Raw genomic sequence first — 26,890 nt, 5'->3', positions numbered from 1 at the left:
TTACATTAGATTTCCTCTTTGAAGTTTGAGGCTTAGGTGAACCTAACGAGTATTAATTTATTTAAAAAATATTTTGTGTACTTAAAACTACACATTTCCTGACTCCAGAAATACATGTCATACAATTTTATAACAATTGGCTTTTTCCTATAAGTGGGCCTCAATGGTCTATTTTTAGAAATAAAATAGTAATGATGATAGAATGTGTTTTGTCTTATCTTTTCTTCTGTAGATACAAGAAAACACAGCGCTACAATCGGGTGCTTAAATTTTAGTATTTTGTCAATTCCAATAAAACGGTGAACTAATCTCAACTAGTAATTTCTAGAATCTCTGTCACCGAAGTATAAAGATGTCATTAAAAACATATTGGACCGACACATCAAAGATAAAAGTAAATATCACTCCCTGCTGTTGCTCTCTCAGGCTGTAGCCGGGATCAGTGGGGCTGAGAACCACCGAGTTCATGCCAAGTGCCTGGTCCTACACAGATGCCCTAGAGCCTGCGCATAGTAGCTTGTCTCCGTGATGAACCCCATCGAGTCCATCGCTCCCTGTATGCACCGGGAAAAGCTGACTCCAATTTTTCGCTTCGTCCATACTCCCCTACTGGAAGAGCAGAACTTCACTTGTTCCCCTCCCGCCTCCCCTAACACATTCAAGACGAGGATTTACAGCCCAACCCTGGTCCCCTGGTATAACCACATTTTTAAGGACAGAGTCTGGCTGCTGACCAAGACGCAACGATGGCACAGAGAACCTGCCCCAGCATGTCACACACTTACCGGAGCACCTGCCTTCCTGGTTAAAGTAACTGTCTGGGCACCGCGAGAGACACTGGCCGTCCAACAGCACTTGGGAAGGCTGGCAGGCTGTGCAGTTATGTGGGCTCTTCCCAGCACACCTGAAACAGGACTGGTGGCAAGCTGGAAGACAGAGGACAAAGCAGAGGAGACCGTCAGGAAAGTCACCGTGGGACAAACGCAGCAGCTCCCTCTCCTGTTGACATTTCTGGGTTGGAATAAGTTGTGCACGTCGGTTTCGTTTTTCCCAAGGACAGGGCACACAGCTCACATACTTCTTTCTAAAGGCCATATCCTGCAAAGCAAGCATCTGTGGGACCCAGATTAAGAAAGGCACAAATGCCACGAAGCAGAAATAACCATTTGCACAGTTTTACGTTTCTTTCTTCTCAGGTTCCATTCTCGGAGAATGTCAAACCAAGACCAGGAAGCCATAAAGCAGGTGTCCTTCCGGCAGGACAGCTCCTCCTCGATCAGGAGACAACAGACTGTTACCAGGCTGCTCTAATTACAGAGACCAGTGTTGGAAGCTGTACTGGCTCACAAAGGTTTACATGGTGCCTACTCTCTATTAGCGGTGGGACAGACACAGGTGAGAAGAACCGTCCAACATTCTGAGCGGCTCAAACCTGCTGCGCCAACAGACACACAAGCAAGTCACCGGAATCATACAGGGAGTAAGAGCATCACATCGCAATTCTCTGTGGTCTCGACTAATTCATGTAAGCTCTCAAGATTCCTACTGCCTCGTGTATAAAATGAGCATAAACTGTACATAATACGTGAGGTGTGGTGAACACCAGTTGGGTTTGATACATGCAAAGTGTAAAGTTCTTAGGACAGTTCTGAGTACACAGTAAGGACTTAATAAATCTTAGCAGTAATTATTACCTTCAAGTGCTAGGATACAAGTACCCACAGGTGTAAGAAGGAATGTGGAAGCAAAGAGAAAGCAGGCATTTCTGCTTCCCTACATCAGATCTTTAAAATAAAGGGGATATTCTCCTCAGTTCCCAGAGGTGGACAGTGTATTAATCACGCCTTTTTATTTTCTGTATTTCTGATGCTTTGGCATCTGGGGTCCTGCAAATCCTGGAGAGACAGCCCTCCAGAGCTGGCCAATTCCTAGAGATAGTCAGTGACTAGCTTGGGATCATGCCTTTCATGAGCTACCTAGTCAGTCCCAAGTCCCAAACCAATCACCTCTCCCAGGGCTCCTACCAAGGCCTCTATCCCCCCTTCCAGCTGGAGACATCCCCAACACCCCGAAGCCCACCGAGTTACTCCAACTAGCCAATCCTAAGCCGCCACATGACCGCACTTGTTCCTTCCCGCAGAAATCACAATAAAGGCTCTCGTTCACGGTTTCCCCTCACTCCCTCTACCTCTTGACCAGTCCTGGCGCTTCCCGGCATGGCCCCTGCTTAGCGTGGCATGCCCTGGTCCTCTTGGGACCTGCAACACATGCTTCTCAGGGGCAGCTGTCTCCTCATCTCTTGGCCTCATCTTACCTGAATAATAACAAAAGCTCTGTTATGAAATAACCAGTCACCCAGCTGCAATCATGCATTCATTTGTTATTGAGTGTCCAATAGATCTAGACGTTGGGGATACAATGGTCAACAGGACAAAGACCCGATTCTTTCCCGTGTGGATGAAGCCACACATTTCATGCCACCTTCTGTCCGTCCAGGGGACAAGGTCCACAACTGCAGGGACCACTCTGAGTCTCCTCTGTGGCCTCTCCTGTCCCCTATAGCAAACACCCAGACAGAGGCCAGCAGCTTGGAATCAAATGTGATTTTGCACCACTGAGGTCTCCATTTTGACCAACCTCCAGTAAAAATCCGACATACCGTTTTTGATGTGTGTGAAGCTCATATAAGCCAGGATGTCCTGGCCCAGGGGTCCTGGTGGTTAAATACTCAATTACCGATACATCGTGGATACTCACTGCTGGCTGAAGCCCTCTAGTGCTCCCCGCATCCTGCCTCATCCACAGACCAGCACCGAGAGGCCTAACATCTCCACCAGGAGGCTTCCAGGACGCTGCTCCTGACCTAAGGCCAGCACCCATTTGGATTAGGCAGTAACTGGCCTTACTGGCTGATCAATATTTTGATTCTTATCTCTGGATACACTGCAGAGCTTTATTTCTATTCAACAGTATTTATTACTATATGAAAAACAGAGCTAGAGCTCCAATTTTTAAAATAATTTCCTTTTTTTATATCGCCTTGTAAACAGCTCTACTAGCACGAGGCTCAATAAGAACTTTTTCCCCCAAATATCTTCAAAATCACTGAGAAAACGTTTCCTTCTCAAAAAACAAAAAAGGAATAGGTACGCAAATATTATAAAGGAAGAGTACACAGTAGCCCCTTATGTAAGACACGTTTAACACAAAGGAATGAAACAGCATGTAATAGAAAGTCAGGCGGCAATACTTCAAAAACCAGCTAAATTATATTGTCAACACAAAGCTTTCCAGGATGATTTGGGGAAGCCACATAGTTCCATAGATTTAAAAAAACCTATGATAATACCAATATGTTTGTATTAGACTCTACAAGATTGCTACAATCCCTAGCCCGTCCTACTAGACCTCCCTAATAGAAAGGAAATCAAAGCATATCATTGTGGAATTGGAAACTGGGGAAACACGAGTTATGCCTTATGAGCACACCACATATTTTATTTCATTCCCCCTGGTCACAGACTCAAGGTGATAACCTGGGCTCAATGTGAATAAAGGTTATCATGATATAAATTATATAATTTATATATAATAAAAATTATATATATAATTTATATATTATATAATATTTATTGTTATATTATTATTTATATATAATATTTATATAACATTATATATTGTAAGCATATCTAATGTATTATATATTATTTAATATAATATAAATATTATTTTTTATATTATATTATATTATATATATATTATTATTTTCCCCAAATATTTATATTTAAATCTATGGACGTATGTGGCTTCCCCAAATCATCTTGGAAATATATATATTATTATAAGATACAATATTATATAAATAATATATATAATAAAAACTATATATATAATTATATAGTTTGTAATTGTATAAAACAGGAAAGCAAAGCAGACAAAACGTTGGAATACTGAGGGAACAAGAACTCTACAAGAAAGTCCCTTTGCCGTCCACTCAATGTCAGACACCTAAATATCACGTGGCAAACTTGAGAACTGCTGTCATTGGAAACGTTTAATATCCAGATGCATAATGAGCTGTTAGCTGCTCAGTCGCACCGAGGGAGAATGATGTACTGGGGGACCCCCCTGACCAAGTCTTTTTTTCCTCTACATTGCTCTATTGCTGTCAGTACAGGCACTTGCATTTGCATCTTTCAAACAATCTCATGAAATTTCAGTTCTGGGCCGGTTTGGGAAATGTCTCCACTATTTCAGTGACTTGAATGAAGCTCCATCATTCTGTGGAAGCTGCTTTCCAAGCCGGAGCTCCGGTCTGAAGTGTAAGATCCTTCAAGGAAGACTAACTCCATTTCAGGGCATGTACAGAAAGATTTGGAAGAAGTTCTATGAATAATTTCCCCACATAATACGACATTTTTAGAGAGTGGCTTTCCAGTTGATGGCTAAGTATATTTCTGAAAAAGCGTAACTGAGCAGCTGAAGCCCTAAGTGTTGGCATTTTTAAAAGTGTCCTTAGATGGTTGTAAAGTCCAATCAACCTGACGCCCATCAAAATATTACCTAAAACAATTAAAACCCATCCATTTGTGTACTGTTCTAGTCTACTCTTTCTTATTCTGTTCTATCCTATCCCCTAGTTAAATTTCAGACAACCAACATTACTTCTTTTTTTCTTTTCCATGATATAAAAAGTGGAACAGTGTCCCGATTCTCACATCATGTAAATTTTCCTGGTTTTTCATAGAAATGACTCAAGTCAAGTAAAGTCAGTCTCTCCCTCCTTTTCCTTCTCTCTCTTTCTTTTTTATTTTTCTTCTTCCTTTTTTTTAAGGAGCTGAGCCACGTGAGAGTAGAGATCACATCTTTCCCATCCTGTGACTCCTGCAGGACCTATCAGAGTCCCTGTCCCTGGCCTGTCCTAAGGTCTCAGTCAATGAACTTCTGCTGACCGAATGGGTGAGGCAGTAGGTAAGTGAGCCAGCGGGGCAGGGGTACGAACCCGGACAACAGACTCCGCTCGTCCTCCTCTCTTTGTGATCATTTCCTTTCAGCCCTTCTGTGTTTATCTCAGGAACGTTGGAGCTTCCCAAAACAGCACCGTCTGCCCTTTCTCTTCTCACTCCTGGCAAACTTATCCATGGCTTTAACGATGACCTCCATGCTGGTGAGTCCCCAATTTATGCGTACAGCGCTGGCCTTCACTCTGAACTCCAACCACATAAATCTAACTGCCTAAGGGATACGTCTACTTGGTGTTTCGCTGGGGTCTCATTCTCCTCATTCCCAAAACACTATTCATTATCCACTTCCACGCTCAGCCCATAGCTGCTTGAGGCAAGTTAAGGCCTCACATTCCTCCTGTCCCGAGCTGCTCTTACGACACACCCCGACCCGCACCCCACGCACTGCCTCATCCTCTCTTCGCGCTCCCTGCCTCACTTGGCAATCCCACTCTTCACCCACACTCTCGTGCTGCAAACCTCAGACTTCAACTTTCCCATCACAGCCTGCCCAAGGCCTGGTTTCTGTCAAAATCGAAATCTCTGGCAAGTCCATCCCACCTGAACCGTTCCCATGGCCCCGTAGCGCAGACCGTCGACACCACTCACGCTGTGGATGAGTTCAGCAGCTTCCCAAACGGCTCCCCTGCTTCTGCCCACTTACCGCAGCACAGGTAAGGGGCTGAGCTTTATAAAATGCAAATTGACCAGATTATTCCCCTACTTAAGATCTTCTAATAGTCTTCCAAGACCAGTAGTGTCAGCTCGAACTCCTTAGCGTAGAGCACCTAGAACACTTCGTGACATGACTCTACCCTGCGTCTCCAGTATCATCCCCCCCAGTTCTCCACCTCAGGCTTCACACTGCGGGAATAACAGATACATCAGACTTCTCAAAAACAGCACTTGCTGTTTCCTTGACCTGCAATGCCCTTTCCCACCTTCTGCCCCGGGGAACTGCTCTTAATCCTTCAACAGGTTGATGACGCAGCTTTCTCTGTAGATCTTTTCTCAAACTCTCTCTCCCAGAGTCAGTCTCCTCTGTGCTCTTTGGAGGATAGATGCCTTAAGGAAAGCTTCCCCAAGACGGCCACTTTGGCATAAAGACTATTTTGAGTTAAAAAGCAATCAAAACCCAGAAGATGCAGGAGAAGCTCTTCACCCGCCCCACCACTGCCTAAGGAGAATTTAGATGGGGAAGGAAGGGAGCCACCACCAGAGGTGACGACATCATGATATAATCTGCAGGTCGGCAGACAGGGAGGAGCAGAGCAACGTCCTCTTGATCAAAGTCTTCTGGGTGTCCCATTGTTTCGAGTGGCCCAGCAAACATCTGTTTACCCAACATCTACTCTCTTTCATCTTCCTGAGGGTTGTACGCCCTCGCTTTGAAGTCTCAAACCTCTAACCCCTTCTCCTTAGTTCAGGATGACATCTACCTCATCCTGCCTGTCTTTGGAATTTCCAAGTCTGTATGGATTCCTACTACGTATACTATTAAATTTGATTTTCTCCTCTTAATCTGTCTTACGTCAGTTTGATTCTTAGGCCAGTTAGAAGGACCTTAAGGGGACAGGAGAATTCTTACTCCCCAGCGCTGTACTGGCAGTAGGCACAAGGCACAAGCAGTCTGTCCTTGGCCCCTCCAACAGCACGTATCATGTTCTTTGAATTCCTTGTTCAGATGTCAGTCTCCCTTATTCGATCATGCTTTCCTTAAGGCATGGTCTTTATCTTTTTCATCTTTCTATCCCCAAAGTGGAGCACACCCATGCCATAAAAATAAGAAGGGGAAAGGGAAGGAGACGGAAAATCACCAGAGGCTTGCATTTGTGCGGCTTATGTCAGCACTCTGGAGACTACATTAAAGAGTGCTGCCATGTATTTTATTCAATTAATGCAAGGGGATCCCAACTTCATAAATAATAACATACTCTTAAGCTGAGCAGGCAGACTCCTGCCCATTTATTTCTTTAATTAGAACTCTTTGCCTTAAGGCCTTTGGTGAATCTTAGCAACAGCTAAATAGATCAAAATACTCACGATATGCTTTTTCTCCTGGTTCACCCAAAGCAAGTTAATGAACCGACCAAAATAATTGGTGAATTTCCCATTTAAAAAGAAAAAGAAACAGTGTTCCAGGCCAAGATGGTGGCCTGGGAGTCTTGTGAACGTACGTCTGCCCACAGACACACCACATCTACCGCTACGCGCGGCACAATTCCTTCTGGGAGAAATCCGGAAACTGGCTGATATGTTGAGGGCCTCCTACACATCACACAAATGAGAAAAACACCTATATGGACACAGGTGGGGAAGTTTGGGACACATGCCATGCCCACCCCCACCCCCAGCGCCATACGGTCAGGAAAAAAACTCCAGCTTCTCCTTTTGGAATAAACGGTTTAGAGCCAACATGTGATACCACAACTTTCAAGAGTCCACCTGAGGGATGCGCCCCCAAAACCCTAGCTCTGGAAGTCAAAAGGGCTTGCATTCACAAAGCCCATAAGATTATAGCAAATAAAGAAACATTTCTTAAGGGGATCCCAAGGAATCCTGGGGTCACGCCTCCCTTCCCCCAGGAGGCAGCACTCGGGCCATTCTTCCTGCCTCTCCCTGAAAGAGACCTATTTGCGAATCTTAAAAACTGCTGCCACGGGGTCAGGCTTCTAATGGAATGCACACACAGAGGCCCGCTCCCTGTGACCCTCTTCACAGACCTGGGGGTGCGGGCGGACACCATATCTGTGCTCTACCTCTGCTCTGTTCTAGGTCACGAGCGTCTTCCTGGAAAGAGCTTACTCTGTCGGCCGTACCCTTGACAGCCTGGCTCTGGTGGTCAGTGAGGTCTGAGTTCACTGGTTCGACGGACCACAGCAAACAAAGAGACCGTTCTTCACCGGGAGGCTGTCACCCCACGACTCCGTGCAGAGGGCGAGACAGAAATACCCACTTCCCAGTGTTGCTCTGAAACAGGGAAATCTGCCCGATCTTAAAGCTGCTGCTTGAGGCTCCAGTTTCCGTCAGCCTCCACCTCAGGTGCTGACGGAGGTTCCCCCCGTAGGGCACCGACAAGTCCTGCACACCCTCAACTACTGGGGCCACTAGGAACAAAGCAAGGAGCCTAGACAATCACACAGGGTTTGAAAACCGCTCAACAGCCAAGGGCTGGCTGAACAATTAAGATTCAGAGAACAAACTGGTAGTTGGCAGGTAGGCGATGCGTGAAAGGGATTAAATGGTGTAAACTTCCAGATAGGAGAAGTCCTGGGGTTACGATGGGCAGCAGAGTGACTGCGGTTAACACCGTACGTCTGAAAGTTGCCAAGTGGTGATCATTTCCCAATATACACGTATATAGAATCATTGTTATATACCTTAAACTAACACAATGTTATATGTCAGTTATATCTCAGCAAAACTAGAAGAAAAACAAAAATTATTAAATTGATATCAAACCTGTATTGACTCTGTGCACTTTTGCCCCCTGCAGTAAGACCCCGCCCAAAGAGGCGATACTATCTTCAAGACTGAAAAAGCAAGCCTGGGAAATTTTAACAACTAAAATTTCCCTAATGTTTACCTGATTAAGGCTCTATGATTGTTCTCAGTCTAATGAAAAGGAGGTCAGTGCAAGAACGGGAGCCGAGGTTTGCTACGTCTGCTTTCTTTGTTAAGTATTTACTGACATACTACGTCAGAAGACGTGTGAGTAACGTTCATTATCGCAGTATAGAGTTCACCTTTAAAAACTTGGAAGTCCCTCAAAATCAGATCATCTTGAACCCTCTTGCTGAGCTGTGCGGGGATGGAGAGAATCCACCACTCACTTGCCGCGGAATTGGGGCAATCTCGTGGCTAATCTAATCATCCTGACCATGTTCAGATCCAGTCCTTGGTCGCCACAGCCAAGCTGTTGAAAGGTGATCGAACTGCATCATTAATTGAGGCAGCTTGGCCTGAAATTCAGTTGTAAAGCTCTAGTGTGAAATGAGGAACAAGGGAGCTGGCATCCGAAAAAAAAGAAACATTTCCTGAGCAACTACATCCTGTATTAAAGCCTAGGATCCTTCGTTGCTAAATCATTCATTAGTTAGTTCCTTCTAAGAACTAACTTTCTTCATCTGTAAAATGGGAGTAAATGTAAATTTATAGAATTTTTAAAATGAATTTATTTATTTGCGAAAGAGAGCAGAAACATGCATGAGTAGGGGGAGGGGCAGAGGGGGAAGGAGAAGCAGACTCCCAGGCAAGCAGGGAGCCCAACAAGGGGCTTGATCCCAGGAACCTGAGATCATGACCTGAGCTTTATAAAGGGAGCTGCTTAACGGACTGAGCCACCCAGGCGCCCCAAATTTACAGAATTTCTAATAAAACTCTTGGTTTTAAGGAATTTGTAAATTTTATATATATACACACACACACATATATATATATATAATATATATATATATATATATATATATATATATATATATAAAAATTAAGAATCTATGCCAAAAGATTAAAAGAGGTTATCTCAAGGTTTAAGGGTTATCAGTAGAATTTACAAATAAAATAAAGGGTACTTACTTAAATTTGAATATCAGATAAACACTGAATGGCAGTTTAGAATATCTCAGGCAATATTTGAGATATATTTACATTAAAAATTCCCTTTTTTATCTGCTAAGCATTTTTATTTCTTTTTTTTTTTAAGATTTTATTTATTTATTTGACAGAGAGAGATCACAGTAGGAGAGAGGAAGGGAAGCAGGCCCCCCGCTGAGCAGAGAGCCCGATGCGGAACTCGATCCCAGGACCCTGAGATCATGACCCGAGCCGAAGGCAGCGGCTTAACCCACTGAGCCACCCAGGCGCCCCAGCATTTTTATTTCTTAATCCTACATTTTTATTTGCTAAATCTGGGTAACCTAGTCATAGATGTTTTTCTTTTTCTTTTCTTTTTTTTTTTAAGTTTTGTCAGAGAGAGAGAGAGCGCGAGCGTGCGCACAAGCAGAGGGAGCGGCAGGAAGAGGGAGAAGCAGGCTCCTTGCTGAGCAAGGGGCTTGATGTGGGATTTGATCGCAGGACTCCAGGACTCCTCTGACCTGAGGCAAAGGCAGATGCTTAACTGACTGAGCCACTGAGGTGTTCCAAATGTTTTTCTTTTCTAATTTTCTTATCTGTATTTTTTTAAATGTCTGTAATATGTATTATGCATGCAATAAGAAGAAATAGAAATTAAGATTTTTAAAAACTGCTTTAGTTACAAGTATACCAATAATAAAATGATATGCTAGCCCATTTTTAATTAGAGGCTTTGCTTCCTTGCCTGTGGTCCCTGGACGGGAGCATCAGCCTCACCTGGAAGCGTGCTACAAATGCAGAACTCGGACCCCACCCCAGATCCACTGAATCTGAATTCACATCTGACGAGATTCCCAAGACATTCCAATGAAAAGCTCTGCTCCAGAGAGACCTTGACCCAAAGCGAAGGCTTCAAAACAGATAAATCCTTTACAAAACAAAACACCAACAAAACAGCTCAACAACAATGCAAGGAGAATCTGAGAATGAGCTGAGTATCTGACCTGATCAAAGGAACCTTCTCAGAAAAGAGGAGAGGCCTCCTGGTGACAAGAGCTCTGGGTCCTTTGTCCTGTCCATCTGCCCTGGGCTGCCAGGCACGGCCACATGGGCTGCCCAGTCACCAAGTAATACCAGGAGGAACCTGTCATAGGACTTGGCATGAGAACGGCCCCTGGAATTGTATAAAATCGTGGCCCCTACCAGCCCCACCCTGGAGACTTCCGACAGACTCGGGAACTCAGGGAATCCTGGGAAACTAGTGGGGGGGGGTTGGGGGGGAAATGGATTAAAAAAAGCAAGGGGCCATTTTTGGTTGTTTAGAGGTTCTGGAGGAACTGAATTTGTATTATTTTATTTGTGCAAGGGGGTTGATGTCCTGGTTTTTGTTGGTTTGTTTGCTTGTTTTAATAAACTAGACTCTGTCAATGCTGACACAGTCCACTAAATACATGAGGTGAACTCTGGGTAACATTACTGAAGTCCTTCTTTTAGTTGGTACTGCACGCTAATACTGAGTAAACATGCACGGTCGTGGCTGACCACTGAAAATGCCTCCACGTTACCTTTCACACGTAGTTATAGACGGTCTTGGACCAGCAGTTCTAGCCACATTTTGCAAACATGAAGGCCATGTGGGAAAAAGCAAGACAAAACAAAAAACAAACAAACAAACAAAACACCTAAAAACCAAAAAAGCATGAAGCCAAAGCTCCATCTTCTGAAGTGCCCAAGGTCACTCCTGAGGATGAGCCCAAATCGCAGGACAAACACGAGCCAGGGCCCCTCCCCCTCTCAGCACCTCAGCCCACCTCTTCCCTGCCCGTTATCCTGCCGCGGGCTTCACCGCACAGAACAGCAGCCCATACACACCGGAGGTTTTGTTGCTACTTGCGTTTATTCATTTATTTATGATCTGTTTCTCTCACCAGAATAGAAATCCCCGAGGGCGGGAATTTTGTCTGCCTCACTGATGAGTGCGCCGCCAGGGCCTAGACGATGCCCAGCACTGAGGAAACACTCGCCAGACACCACAGAAGGAAGGGATGAAGACACACCGGCCTGCCCTCCAGCTACGCACAAACACAGTTCGCTTGGTCACTGTTTGCTACTTTCATGTGTTTTTGTCCTTCAATCATAGACTTGGCTGTTAGTCAAATATCTCGAGTAGTTTTGTTTCATCTTCCAGTAGATAATTCCTGGTTCTATCATGTAGCTCTGAGTTAACACATTTATGATAACTTCTGACACCACTTCAGACTCTAAGTAAATTGCTTCTTCCTATCATGCATCTGCTTCTGGCTTTCATTAGCTGTCCTGACATTCTAATCACTCTGCACCGCAGTCTCAGAGACAGGAAGAAGGAGAGCTCCAGCAAACATTTGTTTTTTTCTTCTTTATAGAAAAGCACTTGAGATCAAACGTGCTGCAAAATAAACCCTCAGTGGAACAGCCACAAAAATACTACAACCCTTTTTAAATGTTCGGCAAGGAAGCCAGGGTATTTCTGGGAACATGTGAGAAGGACAGCCCAGTGCAGTCTCACGGGGCTCCCCAGCCCGACGGCATTGACAACACTTCGGCAGAATCAAAAATGGAACAGATTGTGGGAAGGCAGAAAGGTTTCCAGAGATATGAGATGAGTGACAGGAAACACATCAATCAACACGCTTAATACTCAGATAGGGTTGGAAACGAGCAGTGGCTGCACTCCGTTTCCCAATGGAATCTTGGGCAACTCAATTAACCTTTTCTGCCACATTCTCCTCACTTATAAATTGAGCACAACAATCTACATAGCAGAGATTGCACAAGGACGCGGTAATAAATGTGAGTAGATAGCCTAGAGCGTGGCACCTAATAGTATTATGGGAACTAGCATAAAATCATGGGACCACAAGGGGCTCCAGGGGTCAAGCTAGATCTCTCCCATGGGACCACAATAAAACCATCCCACAGGGTTTAGACTCTAATCCTTTAGAAAAGGTGTCGGTACAAAGGGATTCCCAGAAAACTCCCCTTTGTTGAGAACGCCTCCTTCGATTTAAGATGGTCCAATCCTGCAGTATTAGTGTGCTGGGCTTTTGCCTTGTCAGTGACCGTAACACAGAGCGTGGATACAGGAGTCAGGCTGACTTATTCCACCAGAATCTGCTCTGTGCTAGACACACGACTTTGAACAAGGCACGGTTTTAACTTCCTGAAGCCTCCACTCCTGTAAACTAGCTATCCCGCTCACCCCACAAGGCTGGTACCAGACCTAAGTGAAAAACGAGTAAGGGCTTTTCTTAGTGTCTGGTCCATGGTGTGCCAGGTCAACAGTAACACTATTTTCTGGCTGGATAACCCTGGTCACTCAAATTTTTATTTACAACTTAATTTTACAAATGTTAATCATTTTTGTTTCTCTTTTCTGCTCCCTCCTCAAATTCCTACTTTTCATTTTTAATGTATGTTCAAAATTATAGGGAGAGGCTGAGGAGACTGGGAAGATTTCTTTTCGATTTATCCCAGCATCAGAGGGGAGGGCTGTGGGGTGTGTGCCTTGGGAAGGCACTGGGACTCTTAGGGACAAAGATTCCTGTATTTCAGAAGTAGCTGTGTGAAAACAGAGCCATGAAAGTTTAAGGGACCACAGAGAGTTTAGGCAACACATATAGGAATGGAAACCAGTGTATTTGGAGAGTAAATATCCTTCCCCTCATTTCTAGGCACTGTGTAACTTTTCTGGAGCCCAGTGCACCCCAGGGAGCAGGGGACTACCCCTATAATGTTGCTGAACTCCTGAGTATTTGGATGGACATTTGTGACAATTGAGCATGGGGCTTTATAATTTACCAAGAACTTTCACACTCCTAACTTCTTCTGATCCTGGCAAAAAGCCTATGTGAGAGAGATAATTACCCCTATTCTAATGCTGTGAATGCAGAGGCTCAGAGAGCTTAATGTCTGGCCTGGGGGCTCCGTATTGCAAATCTGCAACTTCCTACTATGCCGTGTGACTCACTGTGTCAAGATCTTTTAACTTAACCTTGAAATCTGTCCTTTCCATGTGAGAGTATTTTCCAGTGTAAAATTGGATACTGTAGACACAAAATTGAATCTACAGCACGCTTACAGTTACATCGTAAAAATAAAAACTCAAAGCTATGAACAGGAAAACACTTGGATATGTTATAGCAGAATGGTAGAGGCAGTTACCCAAGTGGTGGATCCTGGGCAGTCTATCTTTCTGCTTGTTCTACATTCAAAGTTTCCTTTAATGAACATACGTTCACAAGGCAAAATGTAAGTATTGTATTTTTTTTTAAGTAGCTGGAGAATCAAATAATTCACCCAACTTTGTGCGGGAACAGAGGGACCTCCCCAGCCTCCCCGACCTCCCCACAGATCGTCCATAGTGCTCCCTCATCTCCTCAGCCACTCGCAGAGGTCCCAGCCATTGAGTCAAATTATCCAGGACGGCGTCAACTCTCTGTTGATGATACGCTAGGCAGGGGCAAGAATCACTTCTACATTTTGACAGAAGTCCAGATTTTGCCCTGAAGGGACCAATTCATATTCATTCAGAGTAGCAAATTAGAAGAAATACTGAATGGAATTCTACAATGAGCTCTGGGTCTTTCTTAGCTACTCATACTTCTCTGAAATAATTCCTGTCTGGAACTTCTTAGAATGTAACTTCGGGGGGCGCCTGGGTGGCTCAGTGGGTTAAGCCGCTGCCTTTGGCTAAGGTCATGATCCCAGGGTCCTGGGATCGAGCCCCGCATCGGGTTCTCTGCTCAGCCGGTAGCCTGCTTCCTTCTCTCTCTCTGCCTGCCTCTCTGTCTGCTTGTAATCTCTCTCTGTCAAATAAATAAGTAAATCTTTAAAAAAAAAAAAAAAAAAAAAAGAATGTAACTTCGGGGACAGGGTGTCAAAGGGAACCAGCTCTCTAAAGTCATCTATTATTCACCAAGGGAAGGAGAACATCAGCAGAGGCCACTCCTTTGCGTGTCCAGCTTCTGCTCCATCCACAGTATCCTGGAACAATTCTTACGTGAAAACGAAGGTCTTCTGGCTTTGTTCTCACCTCACAGGATCTCTCAAGAGCAAAGCCCAGAAACTACCTCACATCTCCCCAACCCATGCTTGCTCACCTTCGCACAGCCCCGTGTTCTCCAGGTAAAACTGGGCTCTACACTGAGACACACACTCGCCAGAGGTGATGTTCGCGCCAGGCAGCTGCGCAACCTGCAGGCCTTCCCCGGGCTTCTTACACCGGACACAGTGAGCGGGTTCTGGACCCAGACAAGTGAGGCAAGAGGAATGACAGGCTGCCAAGAACAAAATGCAGAAAACAATCCAAGGGTCATAAACATGTTGCAACCAAGGGGAGTCCCTAATGCAATCGAAACCCCTTAGAACAGTTCACCAGATACATTCTATCAGAAAACTGCTTTCTCGTGTCCTATACATAGCTCAGGATGATGATATTTGTGAGACGTCCAGTGACGGAGATGTTAACTGGTCACGTCTCTCGGGCCTTGTGAGGGCGGTCAAGCTGGACATGAAAAACCTCAGCAAACTGGACAATATTATCTTGGTTCTCCAGATACACATTCATGGAATGATGTCTTAATATCATGGTCTCAGTTTTTGTTGAAGATTTTAACAAGTTTCCAAACAAAGGCCATTACTGTATTTTTTGCAAGGACGGTCATTGCGTTATTGTCCACTATGTCATCCATCACCTGCTCTGTAGGCATCCAGGCAACAAATTCCTCCTAGAATTTACGTGAGGAAACGCTGCTTTCCTAGACAAGGAAGAGCCTCCTTCAGAGGAGCAACAAGAATTTAACAACCATCACTGTTTCTCGTTCTCCTTGGCTACTGGTTGAAATCAGACCCAGACAGGATACGGGAACTACCTCGGGCCCACATTTGACATAATTAACTGTTTATAAGAGCACTTTGATATAACTAACTTTGATATAATTAACTCTAAAAGAGTTCTTTAAAAGATTTCTAAATTTTCTTTTTCAGAATATTTATTGTGGCTTCCTTGTTTTAAATACATACATACATATTTATAACATATATATGCAAGTGTATATGTCTATATTTATATAAAATTATACAAATATATATTTGTATATAAAAACACACACCAGTATATATAACATTATAAATATATATATAACATATATATAACATATATTAATATACATATAACTATGTATATTCTTACAACTATTCTCAAACTCTTTCCCAAGTTTCCCTCCATATAAATATACATAAATTAGTTGCATCTGCTTGAAGCGTTTGTCCCAGTGTTCTAGTTTCAAAAGACAATGATCCTGCCCTCCCAGTGAGCCCAAAGCCTTTTTGGCAAACAGCTATTTAAGACTTTCCATTTCCCTCAGCCCAGAGGCATTGCTACTAACTCAGTTTGCTCAGCTATATTGTTAACAAAGAAAGGTTCTTCAGGGAAAAACAAAATGAAGACTACAAAACACATTAGCAATGCTAGGAGAACATGGAAAAGGAGGAAATAAGAGTTTTGTTTTGTCTTAACATATGATCGAGGAAATGGCCATCCTCTCAAGGATGGCCAGAAAAGTCATGAATTTCAGGAGCGACATCACAAATATTCCAACATAGTTTTTTCTTCAGATTATTCCTTGGCAATGAAGAAAAAATAAAAAAAGCACAGAATGTATATACATAGCCACAGAAGATAAACTGTAGGGGGAAAGTGTCCTGAAAAGTAACTTCCTTCTGATGGGAAAGTCTCTTAAGAATGGCGAGGACACCAACAGTACCTTTGCAGAGCCCGTGGTCAGGGTAGAAGCCCTCTCCACAGCTGGACAGGCAGTGGCCTTGACGCAGAGCCCAGGGCTGGACGCAGGCTGTGCAGTGGGAGCCCGTGGGTCCAGAGCAGCTGGCACACGAATTGTGACAAGCTGAGGAAGAGAGTGAGAGGGACACCAGGGAACTCAGGTGACTCATAAGGGTTCCTTATATGCCAGGAAGCCCCTTCTGTGTCACCTCAACCTCCTTCAGCTGTCACACTAAGTCGGGGGAAAGATGCTTCAGGAGGGGTTGGATGCCCAAGACTGCCCACAGTGACCTCTTACCATCTTTTATACGTGTTCTGTTGTTTACCAGCTACCCTTTATTTAATGTTTCCATTAAGGGGTTTATGCACATCGCTGCATTTAATCTTCATAGCAACCATGAGGTTGTGCAGATGAGAAAACTGAGGTCTTGGGAAGTTAAAAAATTTACCGAAGATCACAGAGGTAATGAGTAGTAGTGTAGGGATTTAGCCCTAGGTCTGTCTGAACCTAAAACCCCCTACCTGAACAGGGAAGAGTGAGAACTGTGTCTGTCTGAGTTCTGGGGAAGCTGGAAGTTTGGCTGGCTTGTCCACTAATTTGTCCATGCCCTTAGCCAAGTCAGGGTCGCTCCAGGCTCAGGATCCCTGGCATATGCACTGCGAGGTTGGACTAAAGGATCATCTGAGATATTTTTAGGTCTAACGCAGGATTTAAGGCAGACTTACATTAAACAATCTTTGTATATGACAGTGTTGGTCATGCGTCTCTGCTGCTTTAGTCCTGGGTGATAATAGTGGAGCATCTCTGACTGGTTTACAGAGGATACCAGGGCCTGTCCTAAGGGATGGGACTGAGATACTAGAAGACTCCAGAAAACAATGGGCAGGAGCTGGGAGAGAGGACTGTGGACGTAGGATGAGACTGTGGAGGGCAGGATGTCGTGGAAGAGGGATAAACACTGGGTGAGTAAAGAGGTTGGCAGACAAGAGGGACGCTGCCAAGACAAGGCTGTGGGGCAGATTAAAACATTCTGCCACAAACCCACACTATAGGTGAAGTGAGGATAGGTATGTTTGTTTTGGAGGAGAGAGGCAATCAAGGTGCCCCAGGCAGCAGGACGTTCCCGGAGTTGTCTCGAAGGAAAGACACAAGTCAAGCACATGTAAATAGAAACATTTACATGTTTCATAGTTAAAGTCAAATAAATCTGAAAGAACAATATATAACCAGCACATAAGCCCAAATTTTCAATAGATATGGACTTCAGCTTTACAAGCTATCAAACTTGGTTAATTTTTTTATTTTATTTTTGTGATGTGTTGTAGTTGCTGAGGTATGTGCTCATGCCATCTAAGAAATGATTTTGTCATACCTACGACCTAAGTTAGTGAAGGTTTGTAAGTACATAAGGACTATACGAAGATCTTAAAGATGTTCTTCATGGTGAAGAACACCAAATGATCTCTAATGCTGATTGATATGCATAAGTCTTTTACTTCATCACTCAAGTCCCACAGCATCCACCTACTCCCACACCAAATACACACGGGTTTTACAATGAGAAACCTATTCCTTTCAATTTGACCATCTTCTCATCATACACACAAATTCTTAAGTAAACATCATAGAGCACTAGGTAGTGTCAACGTGTCAAATGCATTTTGATGATGATGAGGAGGACAATAATGATTATCCCTGACTTACCTCTGCATCTGCCAGTGGCCTCAGCATAGTACCCATGGGGGCATTCAGCAATGCATTTCCCATCATGCAATACTGTCTTCTCAGCACAGGTAAGACACCTGGGACTATTGGGGCCACAACTCTTACAGGATTGGTCACAAGCTAAGGGGGAAGAAACCCACCAGAGAAAGTCAATCATGAGCAAAGGGAGCGCAGAAGTCTAGTCTTTACAATGCCCACAGTTGGTATCAACATGGAAATCACATTGTCTCACTGCTCCGCTGAGTTCTGTTTCTTTGATTCTAACATTTCAAAGTACTCTGTACTTTCTGTTTTCACAGTTGAAGGAAACCGGATAATTACTCGTTGAACCAAGCATAACAAATACTCTGAGCCACACCCACCAGCATACCCAGTATAATATAGGATTTAAAGTCAAAATGGGCTGGGGGGTAGGGATGCCAATCCAATAGGGGTTGAAGATATTCTCAAACTCATTAATAATCAGAAAAATGCAGAGAAAATGGGGTGTCCCCATATACCTAATAACCAGAAAAGAAGTCTGAAGCTTGATAATGCCGAATGGTGGCAAAGATGTGAATGAGACAAGCTTCACACTTGAGAGTGTGGATACTGGTGAGGTGGTCAGCACCCCTTAGTCAAATGAAGAATCTGGAAAGTGAAGAAACCATCAGTTCTGCTCCCAGTTACCCACCCCAGGGGCAGCTTCCATACAGGTTCATAAAGGGGCGTGCTTGGGGCCGTTCCCTGGTGCTCTCTCGTGACAGCATAGGGCTGGAGGGAAGTGGGGAGTCCGTTGTCAACAGCGGACGGGTGAGCCATGGGGCCGCAGCCCAGGGAGTTCTGTGCAGCAGCGAGAAGCAGAGCACCAGGTGATACAGCAACACAGGTGACTCAAACCGTAATGCGGAGTGAAAAAAGAACCTCGTGAACTCTGTAACGCATCGTTTAAGGGGGGAAAAAGGGTACATACACTCGAAAGAATACTCATTTTACATGAACCCATAAAAATGAAATGTATGATTTGAAAAAAACAAATAATACATTATATGTTAATTTAAAAAAAAGACAAAAAAATAAAATAGGGGCGCCTGGGTAGTTCGGTCGGTTGAGTGTCTGACTCTTGGTTTAGGCTCAGGTCATGACCTTGGGGTGCTGCGATGCAGCCCTGTGTCCGGGGCCACGCTCAGCGCGGAGTCTGCGCGAGATTCTTTCTCCCTCTTCTTCTGCCCTCCCCCGCTCACACACACGTGTGTGCACTAAATAAAGAACTAAATAAAGGCATAAAACATTGAAATAGTTGCCTTGGCGAGGAAGGGAAATGACTCTAAAGGAAGGAAAGAGAGAAGACAGGAGAAGAGGAAGGAAGAGAGGGAGTGCACGGCTAACAGAAGCCTCTGAACTTACTGATTTACTGTGTTAGCCCGAGTCAGAAAAGCCCTTTATAACAGCACAAGTACTTAAAAGACTAAAAGGAGGAGGAGGTTTTTGTCTGTTGACTTTCCCCACCCTTTATATCTAACATTTGTAAAACTCAAAGCATGAACCGCCAATGAACTCGGCTGCTGTAAATTCTTCCAGCCGGGGCACACCGCCGTGTATGACAGGTTGTGCTGGATTTTTCTCAGCACTTGACGTTGAGATTTCTAGCGATACGGGCTGCTCAGTTATAAATTATTAAACCAACACCAGCCAGTCTTTATCTTGGACAGCGCTAAGCTGAACTGGAAATAAGTCAGCGTTATCAGCATCAGACGTTTTAATTAACATCCCGATACCAATCAGTGACTTGGTTCACTGACGTTTTAGAAAATATTTAAACGAAAGCTTCTGAAGGCATTTGGTACAAACTTGGAGAACTCTTAAGAATTTTAGGAAAAGTACAAACTGCAGTTTTTATCCAAAGGCCTGTGGGTCAACGTCCGCGGTGTCACAAAGCTGTGCATCGTGCTAAGCACACGGCAGGCGATCGGTCATTACTCGTGGATCAATGGATTCTTTGGCTGACTTTCAGCAATGGCCCATCTTCCTGTTGGGTTTTTTTTTTTTTTCCTGATGCTTTGTTTCCCAACGTACGCAGATAGCACTTCAGAGGCACACTCTCTCCCTAAGCCACCTGTTCGGCAGTCTTCTTTTTTAATGCTTCCAGTCAGCAAGGAGCTCTGGCTTTCTTCATCCAATCTCTCGGCCCAAGTCGATTTCCACCCCGCACCGCCTCAAGGCTCACACTAACCCCTCATTTTTTAATAACTGTTTTTTAAATACCCGCTTCCCCAGCAGAAGTCACTTTCTCAATCCAGATGTAACGTCTCAGGAGCAGGTCAGTGTCACAGCCCCTCATCAGGGACAGTAGCCAGCCTCCTTGGGGACTTCCAGGCTAAATGCCTTTGGATTAGTGTGAACTTGACGTCTGCTGACCTTTAGAGAACGCATCTGGCTTAATTGCGTGGGAAAGTGGCACTGGCCGAAAAAGATGAAAACACAGCCGCCTGGCCTTTCTCAAAAGCCTTGTTCTCTCCTAACTCCACACGAGAGCCGCTGTGACTCGTCCACAGCAAGGGAGACTTTTCACACCAGTGATGCTGACAGATCTCCGCACAGCTTGAAGCAAGCAGCTGCCGAGGGCTAGCTCTCTTCTCCAAGACACGTGGATTTGTCGAGTCCCAAAGATCATCTCACTTTTGCTGTTGCCCTGCTCAGTAAACAAAACGAGGACAGTAACTCAAGACAGTTTTAGGGGCTGCACATTTCTATTGATTTAGTGGACTTTGTTATTTAAAAAAAAAACAGTCATCACAGCCTGTCCATAGGTATGACCATCACAGTAAACTCAGTCCGGACCTTTCGTTCACTGTCCGCTGCCCACCCGTGGACTTGGCAATGTCCACAGGGCAGCGGCGGGTCTGAAGGCTGACAGGAGGAGGGGGTACGGGGCAGAAGAGGATCAAGGGAGGCAAGAAGGAGCGAGAAACAGCAGAGGTGCGGAGAGAGGCGCGTCCTTACAGCCGGAGAGCAGTTAGGAGGCAGGTAAGATCGAAGCCAGAAGAGGAGGCTTGAATCCCAGCTCTGCCCCCTATTAGCTACGTGACCTTCAGCAAGTTTCCTAACGTCTCGGTCTCATCCGGAAAATGAGGACGATGACAGCAATCGTTGGGGGCAGCAGGCGCCAGGCACAGCACTTGTGCCAAACGCCGGCCCGTATCAACTCAGTCCTCCCACAGCCCTCTGAGCCGGTGCGTCTCAGTTTCTCACTGCTCCTGTGACAAACGATCCCAGACTCATTGGTCTGAAACAGCACAGAGTTATTATCCTACAGTTTTTTTTTTTAAACATTTTATTTATTTATTTGACAGACAGAGATCACAAGTAGGCAGAGAGGCAGGCAGAGAGAGAGGAGGAAGCAGGCTCTCCACGAAGCAGAGAGCCCGATGTGGGGCTCAATCCCAGGACTCCGGGATCATGACCTGAGCCGAAGGCAGAGGCCTTAACCCACTGAGCCACCCAGGCGCCCTATCCTACAGTTTTTGAGGTCAGATGTCCTAAAGTCAAGACGTCAGCTGGACTGCATTCCTGCTGGAAGCCCTGGGGCAGATCCCCGATTCTAGAGGCCGCCTGCACGCTCACTGCCCCTTCTTGGCTTCACCCTGACTCCTGCTTCTGTTTCAGATCGACTTTTCAGACTCCTAGAAGGACCCTTGTGGTTACTCTGGCCCGGTGGTCTCCCCACCTCCGGATCCTCGACTGAATCACCCCTACAGAGTCCCTTCTGCCGTCCAAGGCAGCAGAGTCACAAACGCTGGCTATTGGGACGGAGGCATCTTTGAGGGGCCGTTACTCTGTCTCCCACGGGAGCTACGGTTACCCCCGATCTACATAAGGGAAACTGACGCACGGAGAGAGCACTCAACGTGCCCGAGGTCGCGCCTCCCCCATGCCTTCCTGCCTCTCAGTGGGTTAATGTTCATAAAGCGCTTGGAAGGAAGCACGAAGCTGAGTTAACTCTCAACCACCTTGGCGTGGGCATTAAAGAAAGACAGAAAACACAGTCACAGCTTCAGCTTTAAGTCAGCGACACCACCACAAAGGTAGGTCTGCGGCTTGCTGCTCTGGGGACGCCTTTGTCTCCGCAGACACTCGGGTGCAGTCGGGCACTGATGGAGAACTCGGAATTTGGAGGAAGGAAGCCCTGCTCCTCTCCGTGCAGCTGGGAGTCTGGAACGAGCAGCCGGAACCTTGCAGGATGGGGCCAGAACCAGCCCCGCAACCACCACGCTCTCATGAAGCGGGAGCATGAAAGGCAGTCCTGCTGCTAGTTGGAAAGAAGAGCTTGCAAACTGCTGAAACACTGTCCACGTTAGCGGCCATTTGCATATCTCCTTAAACATTTCATCTCTTTGAGAGAGAGAGAGAGAGAGAGAGAGAGCAAGCACGAGCCAGGGGGAGAGGGAGAAGCAGATTCCCCGCTAAGCAGGGGGCCTGACACGGGCTGGATGCCAGGACCCGCAGGACCCCGGGATCATGACCAGAGCCAAAGGCAGCGGCTTAACCCACTAAGCCACCCGGTGCCCCTGTCATTTGCCTACTTGTTGACTAAAAGAAATGTTATGGTTTTAATAAAACAAAGGATGCTGGAAGAAAGAACACGGCTCTGGCACACAGAGCAGGCACTTACGGCTGCAGATTCCCTGCCGGTTGTAGAACCCGAGGCCACAGCTGCTGTCACAGACGCCCTCCCTCAGCACGTGGAGCGGGTCTCTGCAGGCTGAGCAGTGCTTCTCTGTCGGACCCCAGCAGGCGGCACAGGACTCATGGCAGGCTGCGGGCAAAGGGCATCATCGGTGAACACGCTGGCGGAAAAAGGACTTGGGTGCACGGTTTCTTTCAAAGGTTTCAGAATTCATGAAGAGGATGTGGGAGACATCATTCCCAAATTGCGATGCACATATGTAGGCCCCAGGAGAAAAACACCCCCCCCCCGCCACCAAAAATAACTATTTCTGTTGGCCAGAAGCACAACTGCAATAAAATACTTCTCGGAGACTTGGAACCAGCCATCGAGGCTTTCGAGTCACAGCAATCCCAGGAAAGGGGGCCATCGTCGTCCAGACAAAGATGGTCTGTCTAATGAGGTCAGAGGCGCCTCACTCAGCGTGCCACCCTGTCTGTCATAACCAGACACTGGAGTGTCCACAGGGTCACCAGTCGTGCCTCCAGCACCATGAAGCAGCAGCAAGAGGGATGCCATGTACTCTCTCCTTGATTAGACCTTGAAAGACGCGCTACTGCTGGATTTCCACGGCTGTCTCCCCGCCTTCACCCCTGTCTTCTCTCTCTCTAGCCCCCCCTTCCTTCCATCCTCCCTAAAGACTCTTCCGGTCCTCCCCCAACACTGGGCTCTGGTCCCCCACCCCCACCCCCCGCCACGAGCTTCTGCTCTCAACATGCATTTTGACATACTTCTCTCTTACAACTTAACTTGCTAAGTATACGTTGTTCCTAAACCAGAGTTGTTCCTTTAACACTCAGAAATACCCTCCTCTTCCAGGATGTGGTTTTTACTATTCGTGTTTGCTTTTCACCTTAGCATGTCTGCAAAGAGACGTCTATTCTGAGTGATCGGTGTTATTAAAAGTCAGTTAACTGTATGCCTAACCCCAACCTATGCTCCTGTTAATGCATCCTCATGAAGCAAAGTGTTTGCTTCACCGTGGAGCACAGCCTGTTCGGCAGAGGCACTCATTCTGACCAAAACTGGGGGAGGAAATGCCTTTGCTGACTGGAAGAGACTGGGGACTCTCTACCTAAGTAATTCCATTATGTGTCCCTTTAGATCAGAAAAGGGTGCCCTCATTGCTCATCTCAAGGTCCAACCCCTTCCTCTCCGCTGGAAACTGCACAGGAAAGCCTTAATTTCAGACAACTTTCCTCCCCCAACAAATTCAGAGATAATTACAAATTCTGTTAAAAGCTATAGGGTACCTGGCTGGTTCAGTGTGTTGTTTGACTCTTGATTTCAGCTCCGGTCGTGATTTCAGGGTTGTGAGATGGAGCCTCGTGTGGGGCTTGGCACTGGGCGTGGACCCTGCTTGAGATTCTCTCCCTCCCTCTCTCTCTGCTCCTTCCCTCTGGCTTTAAAAAATGTTAGGAAGGGCTCTTTGATGAAGAATGACAGCGCGGAGGGAGTGGAAGCAACCAACTTGAGGTAGATCTAAAGGATGGGAAGTGGCCAGCCCTGGAGAGAGCCCAGAGAGCAGCACCAACAAAGTCCTTGAGCAGGAAAAGAGATCAGGACTTCAAGGAACTGAAGGCTGCCCCTAGTGAAGCTCGCAGACACAGAGGGACCAGCAGGGCACAGAGGGACACACTGGACTGATTCATGGTGGGAGGGATAGGCAGAGGCCCAATCAAACTTGACCTTGGAGTTCAGGGAACGAAATGAGGATTTTACCCTAAGTGTAACGTAAAGTCTTAAATAGGTTTAAGCAAGATCAACACACGTCCTGATTTTCAAAGCTCTCTCTGGCTGCTGTCTGGAGAGGATGAAGGCACTTGCACGGAGGGAGACAGAGCAGCATGGAGTCCACTGCTCTGGTCCAAGCAAGAGATGACAGCAGCGGATGAAACACAGAGTTGGAGGAAGGTTTACTTATTTACGAACTCCACACTCGGGACTTCATTGCTATTGAACATCTTTGTTATATTTTATAATATTAATTATATTATATTAATTATATTAATAATATTAATTATATTAATTAATTAATTATATTAATTATTGATATTAATAATTAACAGAATTTTATAATATAATCATACTATATATATAGTTTAACGCCTTATTTATATTTTATTTTATATTTATATTTCATAACCGTGTTACATGAGGACACTTTATATCGGGATAAGCTACCCAAAGTACATGATAATTAAGGATGTGGATCAAAGATCCCAGTAACAAAGTCCACCCTGAACACCCATGAAATCGGTGATTCATTCACGTTGCCCGCTACCCTTCAACCACTGCCTAGAGTCGCCATCCAAGCGTCTACCCCTGCTTGTGCCTCAGCCTTACTGACTCAGGAGTCGCTTCAAAGCCATTGCCTAGCCAAACAAACAAACAGAACGAACGAAAAACCCAACTCATTCCTAAGAAGGTGTGCGGGGCTCATCTACCCGTGTTCAGCAGAGGCACCGGCCCCACGCAGGGTGCCGGGGCCAGCCCGCGGCCCTCCCAGCCGGCCGCAGGAGGCGAGTCTGCTGCAGGAAACACCCAAACCACCCCCGACCTGAGCTCCCTGGGGGCGCTGCACAAACTGCACCGGGGAGCAAGGCCCTGAGAGGTGGACGGGAAGAAAGGCTCAAAGGACAGCAGGGGGCAGACCGCAAGTGTCACGGAGGCCAGGCGAGGCCCTGGGACTTCATCGGTAAGAGTTTTAGTCAGTTTTGCTTCGTAGAGAGTTTACTCTGCAGTGGGGAGAGGAGAGGGTAATTGACCCAAGACATTCTTAAGGGATGAAATCGCCTTTGTCAGGGGAGCACAGAGGAGGTGAGAAATTAAAGCACGACCTCCTAGTTCTCTTCGGGGATTGGCCTGGAGTGGTGCAGACATTCAGCTGCACTGGCTTTAAAACAGTAAATATAGTTCCAACCTGGCTGGCAAATAGCATCATCCTGGTCCCTTCCGGATAACCCTGGTTTCATCCCTGGGAAGCTTAGAAGACACGGTGCTCCAGCAAACGAAAGGTCTGGCACAGGGGAGGGTCTCGGGGTTGCCCACCGCCCCCGCCACCTGCTGACCAATCTGATTTGTGCCGTACTACTTGTTAAATTTCTTTTTAACATGATCCCTAGTGTGGCCAATCAGAACAGGGCCAGGGAATGAGCAGGATAGAGGCTACAGGCTTAGGGACGGCACTCAGGCCCGTCACCAACTGAGCTGCACCTAACTTTTCAGCCCTGCCTTGGGCTACCTCCCTGGAGCAGGCCAGGTCCACAGAGCAGGTTGCTCTAGGCTTGCCTCTACCGGTCCATGGGCTCCCGATGCCCCACCTGGGACTCACCCATTTGGCAATGCCTCCAGCTCCTTCCACAGCCCCCGTGATCCTGGTTATACTTGCGAGGCTTAAGTTGTCACTACCTCTGGGAAGCTTTGCTGAACTCCTTCCTCTCCGTTCCTGTAGCTCGGTGGACCTCCTCTCTTCGGCTGTTGATCTGACTGTCCTAATCATTTGGTTACAGATCGATCCCTTTCAACAGAATGTACTATCCTCTGGATCGGGGGCCACCTTGGAATCGTCTCCACCCCAGTGTCCAGACTGACAACTGGCACAAAGTCAGTGTTCCGTAAATGTACGTTAAATGAATACACGGCAGATTTTTTTTTTTTTACTGGTTATGACAGAGTCATTCTATCTGTTACCTTCTACATGGAAACAACCAACCACGACGTCATAGTCTGAAGAGGAACAGGTGATAACTTCAGACAGATAAACTTGAGGCTGTAAATTTACCTACTACATAAATCAAAGTCCAGATCTCCTTCCGATGACAAGTACTTATGGCGTGCCTGTACAGAGCACCAACTAGAGGCCACCTTCTCTGTTTCCATGGCACACAAATGGCATGTTCGATGGTCAGGCAAGTCTGCAGAAGGGATTTTTATTTCTTCAATACGGGACTCTGCTGAGCTGACGTTTCTTTTTCTTTTCTTTTCCTTTTCTTCTTGAGCTGTCTCTTTTTTTTTTTTAACATTTTTTTTTTCTTTTGTCAGAGAGAGTGAGCACAGGCAGA

General features: G+C 45.8%; 1 protein-coding gene across 3 annotated transcripts in view; it reads right to left on the bottom strand.

Moving 5' to 3' along the window:
* The window catches only part of FRAS1 (Fraser extracellular matrix complex subunit 1), a 410,546-nt gene that overhangs the window by 181,566 nt on the left and 202,090 nt on the right, over positions 1-26,890 (bottom strand). For all 3 annotated transcript variants that reach the window (XM_045065725.1, XM_045066397.1, XM_045066061.1), the window contains exons 15-19: positions 22,773-22,916; positions 18,101-18,241; positions 16,379-16,519; positions 14,714-14,890; positions 786-926 (exon numbers count right to left, since the gene is read on the bottom strand). In XM_045065725.1, the coding sequence (XP_044921660.1) occupies positions 786-926; positions 14,714-14,890; positions 16,379-16,519; positions 18,101-18,241; positions 22,773-22,916 (744 nt within the window). The remainder of the gene's footprint in view (positions 1-785; positions 927-14,713; positions 14,891-16,378; positions 16,520-18,100; positions 18,242-22,772; positions 22,917-26,890) is intronic.

Source organism: Mustela putorius, unplaced genomic scaffold (assembly GCF_011764305.1).
Source record: "Mustela putorius furo isolate JIRA1106 unplaced genomic scaffold, ASM1176430v1.1 tig00000040_pilon_pilon_pilon, whole genome shotgun sequence".
Taxonomy (NCBI): Eukaryota; Metazoa; Chordata; class Mammalia; order Carnivora; family Mustelidae; genus Mustela; species Mustela putorius.
The sequence above is the reverse complement of the archived record's forward strand: the minus strand, read 5'-3'. Positions and strand labels throughout refer to the sequence as shown.